A 6285-nucleotide genomic window follows, 5' to 3' on the forward strand; every position below is an offset into this window, starting at 1 on the left:
ATATATATTATTATTATATATATATATATATATATATATATATATATATAAGATGTATTTTGTGAGCAAAATATCTTCACAGTCTTCAGAGGCTGCTAAAGGGATAATGAGGCTTAAGAGTAACTGCTTTATGATTTCAGGATTCTTAACCACGCTGCTAGGAATACTATAAAATACTGTTTCACAAACTAACTTTACCATGCAAGCACTCCTTCTGCCATCCTCTGTTTTCTCCTGCTTTACTGTTCCTGAGAAACTGCATATCTCTTCCTCTGTCCCCGGCTCCTGCTTGACTTTTACCTGGTCAGACTTGAAGTTAACACTAGTTTTCTCAGCAGTTCTGCCTGAGGAGCCACAGCTAGAAAGATATGGGCACATAAATAAGAGGAAAATGCATTAGAACAAAGAAATTAAAGTGTGCCTGAATGATTTCAAAGGCAAAGCGTGTCACAATTTTTATAAGATACGAGACAGCAGAGAACTGTTTTAAATAAAAATCTCCTTCCTGTAAGCATTCCCCAGTTACTGGGTCACAGTTACATGGTCACAGTTACAATAAAGCCCTATTGACCTTTTGCAATTCATTTTTTGAGTCCTCTGTCTGATGGCAGCATTAATGTCACAAACTCACCTTCCTCTGCTACCTGTGCTGGAGGTACTAGGTGGCCTCACAGGAGTGTGGGAGTTGGATAAACCTGAAAAGAAACAGTGTAGAAATCAACTTGGTACAAACTTACTGAACAACACCCACCAAAAATGGGTTGTAGTAACATAAAACAAAAACACAGCATAGACAGATCAGTCTGTATGTGTATCTGGAATACTACATTCATATGATGGCAGCTTGTTATCATAAAGATATTTCTCAAGGAAAGTTAAGTTCCCAGAAGAACTTTTTTTTTTTTAGGAAAAAAAAACAATGTTTAAGCTTACAAAATATCACTTTCTTCGTGGCAGGAATTGATAGAAATATCCACTGCCTTTACCTGATGACCCTGGAGATAGAGCTGAAGGTCCTGGGGAGGGATTCATGGTACTTGTGGGTTGTGGGGGTAGATGGCTGCCTGTGATGTATCTGCTTAAAAGGTTATCCAAATTACTTGAACCAGCATCTTCAAGCTAAAAGGCAAAAACAAGAATTTGAATCAGAGAAGCCTAATTAAGTTTCCACATCTTTACACTGCGATCAGCATCTTCACTGCAAGTGATCACCATCTCCTCAAGCAGTTCAGGCATCAGCAAACACTTTTCCCAGTTCCATACACAAATCACTCTGTCCAAACAGAAACCCCTACTTAAAAACTTCATGTAAGATTTTTCAGAAGCTCCTGATTATCTGAGTTCTTCCACTACGGTCATGATGTGCAATTAACATCAGGCCATTCCAGACTGTCCTGGTTCCCAGATGTTCAGTGTGTTAATCATACAAACGCTGTTAGTCTAATGAATTAGCTTATTACTAATGCTGCAAGAGTGATTCCACAATTAAGATGTTAAGAGAAATCATGAACTTGTTTTTTCTTAATACTACTACAAACAAGGGAAAAGATTTCCTGTTGCTCTGACTACAAAAAAAGACCAACCAAAATAACAGCATAATTTTGAACGTCTTTGAAACATATTTTATTCAAAGTGATTTTTTATGTCTGAAAGCAACTCTGAAAGATTAAGCTTGAAAGAACTGGATAGGTTTCTTTCATAAAGTATTATCTGTAACAGCAATTATATATGAATATAAATATAAAAATATATTAAAAAACCCAGCATCTTAATACTATTCTGCATTTTCAATGCACCGAAAGTTATGTATTTATGTTTTAGAAACCACTATCAATTATTCTAACCTGATATCTAAAACTTCTGATGGGGTACAGCTGGTCATAATCAGTTATGCATTTTGTTCTGCCTGAACAGAGCTCCAGCACTACTAATCAATCACATTCAGAGATGTGAGCCTTTCCTTTTGTTATTCTGATGTTTGTAGCAAACTAACATTACCTGCAGCCTCATCAGAAAAACAAACACAAAGCCCTCAAACCCAACTCTTTCAGACTAAGAATTACAAAATTATTAGTATTACAGCAGATGCTTTGAAACTTAAGATGTGTTTTTAAGCAGATTGCTTCCTGTACAATGACAGACCATCCAGGCAGCAGTGCTCACACTGCATTTCCAGGCAGACACCAAAACCAGGACTCCAGATAAATCTCTGCTTAAGTGTTATTGCAGAACCCAGCACTGTCACAGGTCAAGTATACCAGCCCCATATAGTCAAAAACAGTTGTACATCCAAGGCCAGGGCTAAAGACTTCAATTATGTTTCAACTTTAAATAATTAAACCATTCCACAAACACTGATAACCAAATAAGGTGAAGAAAGCATAATGGCTCGGTCCTCTCCACTGACCTGGATGGGTGGGATGTCTGGCAGGGAAGGTAAATTCTCTGGATTTGTTACGGAAGGAATGAGTTCAATTGCTGTAACAGATGGACTTGTTGGGCCACGGTTTGCACTTGCCATTGTTGCTGTAGTAGGACTAGTTGGATTAATAGTGTTGTTGTGCACAGAAACAACTGGAAAAGGCCCCGCATGCCCAGGGTTAGAATGCTGTAGGAAAAGAGAAGAGACAACGACTGCATTAGAGACAAATCGTACAGCCAGCCTGCATGTAAAAATCACAACACGTGCATTGTATGGCAGTCCTCAACACAAATTTAGTAATGGAGGGGGATGGATATAAATTCAAATCCCTATCAGTGTTACCTGACAGCACTGAATGCAAAGCAACTGCTATGTATGTTCAGTTGGAAAAACAAGTGACCAGATCTTAAATATGCAGATTTGTCCTGAATTTCTGTCAAATTATTCTGATGTTATTTTTGTGAAGCAATGACTTCCTTCAGAAGACTCTAGAGTTCATGTATTTATGTACAAACACTAATTGTCCCAAGTCATTTTGGTTTCCCAGTCACATTAATGTTGATGATAAAAGTTATTTTTAACACCATATGTTGCTCAGCACTGTGCTTCAGGTTTGAATTTAAAAACACTTCAGAATGTGGTTTCTTTAAAAGCCTCTCAATCACATCACTTTCAATTTCACTATGCCTGACTATTCCTTAATAAACCCCAAAACTGAATGCCACTAGAAAGTGAAAAACTGCAATGTTTTGTTTCACAGAACTAAAATGCAGTACATTTTAGTAACACAAAGAAGCAAATTCTTTTCAATTTTAATGTTTTAAATTCTCTTACATTCAGTAGCAAAAATGTCACAGTACAGTATGCAATATGACAAAGCATATAAATATGTGTAGCTATGAGTTATTAAGTTACAGATAAACACATTTAAAGCTGGAGGTATCATCTACTGTAATGAAAGTTTGGCACGATGGCACAAATGAAGCGTGTACACAGGATATACTTGTCTTTGAAGGTGAGGTTGCATCATGGAGTATTGTGGTCCATTGTGGCGTGGTATTCCTGGTATACGAGCAGCATTCTGAGCCATTCTCATCTGATGTGCTTGGAAAGCCCCACAGTTCATGTTACCTCTCTGCATGGTCTGCATGCTGATCAACCTGGGAGGCTGCAAGGGTTTTTGTTTTTTAAAATTTTTGCTTTTAACATGGAAACAAGAAGCCGATTTCTTTCCACAGAAGTAGGTTTACTAGTTACATAACACCAAGAAAGGCCAACAGTTGTCATACTTAAAGCATGTCAAACTTCAAAAGATTTTCATGTTTATAAACCCTTTTGTTTTGAAAGGGCATTTTTAAGTCTCAGTGTTATGGTGAAATGTGAAATAACAGCATACAAGACACTTGCCTGCTGCTGTAAGACTTGAGGATTGGTTTGTCTGGGAACTGACCCAGATGGCTGTCCCATCCTCATCTGCTGCAATTGCTGATGCTTTTGTGCATACACCTGTTGCTGCATGTGCTGAAGTCGAAGCTGTGCTAGATTGATTTGTCCTGGAGCTTTGTTGATGTGGTTTGTTCCTGGAGGAGCTTGTCCAACCACTACATTAGGAGTGTAACTAGGAGCTGGTTTATTTTCAATAACAAGGTTACCTGAAGAATAAAACAAAAGAAAAACTAGTGAACAGTTTCACTTCCATTATCATCCAAAGGCCAATAAATGAAAAATGATTCAGATGTGTCTAACTGATGTCCCACAAGGGCAGTAACAAAGTAATTTAAGTTTGGAATTTTCTCATTAGGTCTTCAGAAACCATACGTGAGAAAAGCAAAAAGAAAACCAGAAGAACAAGAATTTACAGAACTAAAAAGGAGGAAAAACTAAAAGAACTGTAACTGCAAAGCCTCCAAGACAAGAAAACAGACATAACTGCTCTTCATGTTCAACATAAACACACAAGACAAAAAATTTAAAAAGTCATAAGAAGGGAAAAAAAATAACACAGTGAGAATGAAATTTCTGTAAGTAAGGAAGCAAACACTGGGAAAAGATGCCTGGGGACAGTGGATAGCATCCTATCACTGCATGACTTTAACAGCAAGTTATGCTAGCATGACACAAAGCACTGCTAAAGCTAAGTTCTGTCTCGATATAATCATACGGATGGTATTGTCTCCAGGTATCTCCAATCCTCTCACTCAGTTGTTCAAGTATCACAGAGTAAACACACCAGATTTTCTCACCTAAATTGACAACGTTCTTTGCCCAAAATGTGGGGTCACAATGAAAGCGAATTGCTCCGTTGGCAGCTGGGACAGGATCACAACGTGCCTTCAAAATATGTCGTAACTGGAATGTTATCTAATGGAAAGCAAGAATAAGAATGTTCATGACAACAAAACAATGAGAATGTTAAGAAGCGTGCACTTGCCCAGTGAGTTTAAACTGCTGGATCACTATGAAGGGCTATAATTAGCATGTCTGGTTAATAGCTTGGGAAGCATTCTGTTCACTGGCAAAATCAACCACTGTACAACAAATGTTTTACTGAACCCAAAGTTCTATGGCAGTACTGCTACTCAATTTCTACATGACTCAAGTGAAACGCTGAGTTGCCTTTACAGAGCTTTACCCCACTCCTACAATAAAACTGTTATGTCCTTAATTTACAAATGAAACTTGTTCTACAAGTTGGAAAACTTATCCCATTGTCATACTAGTGGCTGTTTTGTTTTCTTTCTTAAATGGAGTGCAGGTAAGTCAGTAGATATTCCTTAGATATAATCTAGTGAAGCTACAAAATACTTAGGAAATTCTTTTAAGTAACCCTTCTTTGTACTGCAGACAAGTGGGAGGATGTTTTCTTACCAGCCGTTTACTGTACAGCAAAGCGGTACTGCTGCCACTTGCAATAGCCCAATTAGTAAAGTTCATCACATGCTTCACTTGTCGAGAAAGACCAGTGATGTCATTTTGTTGTTGTATTAACTTCATCTGTCTTTCCTTCGTTACATTCTATGAAGAAATAAAAACCTTTATTACAATGGAGATTTCAGATTTAACAGGCAAATATAAACTGCTATCACAGCTCTCGTAACAAAAAACTGTAAGAAGCTAAGAAGCTTATACTACTGCTTATATTCAAAGTAGCTGAAACCACTAAGGAACAATTCTTTATTATTGCAAACTATCAGCCTTCCCATGTGTTTCAAAGTGCAGGGAAAATGGCTCAGATAAGAGCTTCGTTCCTGTTTTATCACAGGGAAATCTCAACTACTAAAACCAGACCAGCTCCCTCTTTCTCATACTGCCACTCACATCAGCATGACAGGGACGTGAGGAGTCATCCAGATGAGTTGCCAACAAAACAGCCAGCTCTGTACTGAGTGGAACCACAGCAGCAGGCAGTGACAGCCACGGGTGGCCAGGCACTCTGCACACCAGCTTCCTATCCCAACCAGAAAATGCCTCTAAATACCTCCTGAATACGGCAGATAAACTCTGCAGCCCCACTTCTGCAGTGCTGAGCCTTTGATGACCTGCAGTCAACCTGGTCTAGTATGAAATGGGGAGGTTGGTGGCCCTGCGTGTGGCAGGGGGTTGGAGCTTCATCATCCTTGAGGTCCCTTCCAACCCTGGCCATTCTGTGATTCTGTGTGATTCTGTGTTTTTAAATACAGAGTGTGAGTTCTCGATGGGAGACTGGAAACAGTGAACCAACACTTGTCTTTCCCTTTAACTATACCTCAAGGTGCTGTAGGAGAGATTTGCCCTTTTTATTGATTTCATTGATGAGGGTGAATATAGCCACTTTGATTTCCTGTTCTACACGTTTGTTAGTTTCATTTACTTCTTTTATCCTA

At 38.5% G+C, this 6285-nt stretch overlaps 1 protein-coding gene across 1 annotated transcript; it reads right to left on the reverse strand.

Moving 5' to 3' along the window:
* Positions 1-51: 51 nt before the first annotated feature.
* Positions 52-6278, reverse strand: LOC104909307 (E3 ubiquitin-protein ligase TRIM33-like; the record flags this gene model as incomplete). The annotated part of the gene is made up of 8 exons (XM_019623165.2): positions 6168-6278; positions 5291-5437; positions 4666-4783; positions 3830-4074; positions 2408-2608; positions 987-1119; positions 632-695; positions 52-358 (listed from the first exon to the last, which is right to left on the reverse strand). Coding segments are annotated over exons 2-8 (1194 nt in total), but the record flags the coding sequence as incomplete, so codon positions are not given.
* Between the last annotated feature and the right edge of the window lie 7 nt (positions 6279-6285).

The sequence above is a fragment of the Meleagris gallopavo genome, chromosome 28 (assembly GCF_000146605.3).
Source record: "Meleagris gallopavo isolate NT-WF06-2002-E0010 breed Aviagen turkey brand Nicholas breeding stock chromosome 28, Turkey_5.1, whole genome shotgun sequence".
NCBI lineage: Eukaryota > Metazoa > Chordata > Aves > Galliformes > Phasianidae > Meleagris > Meleagris gallopavo.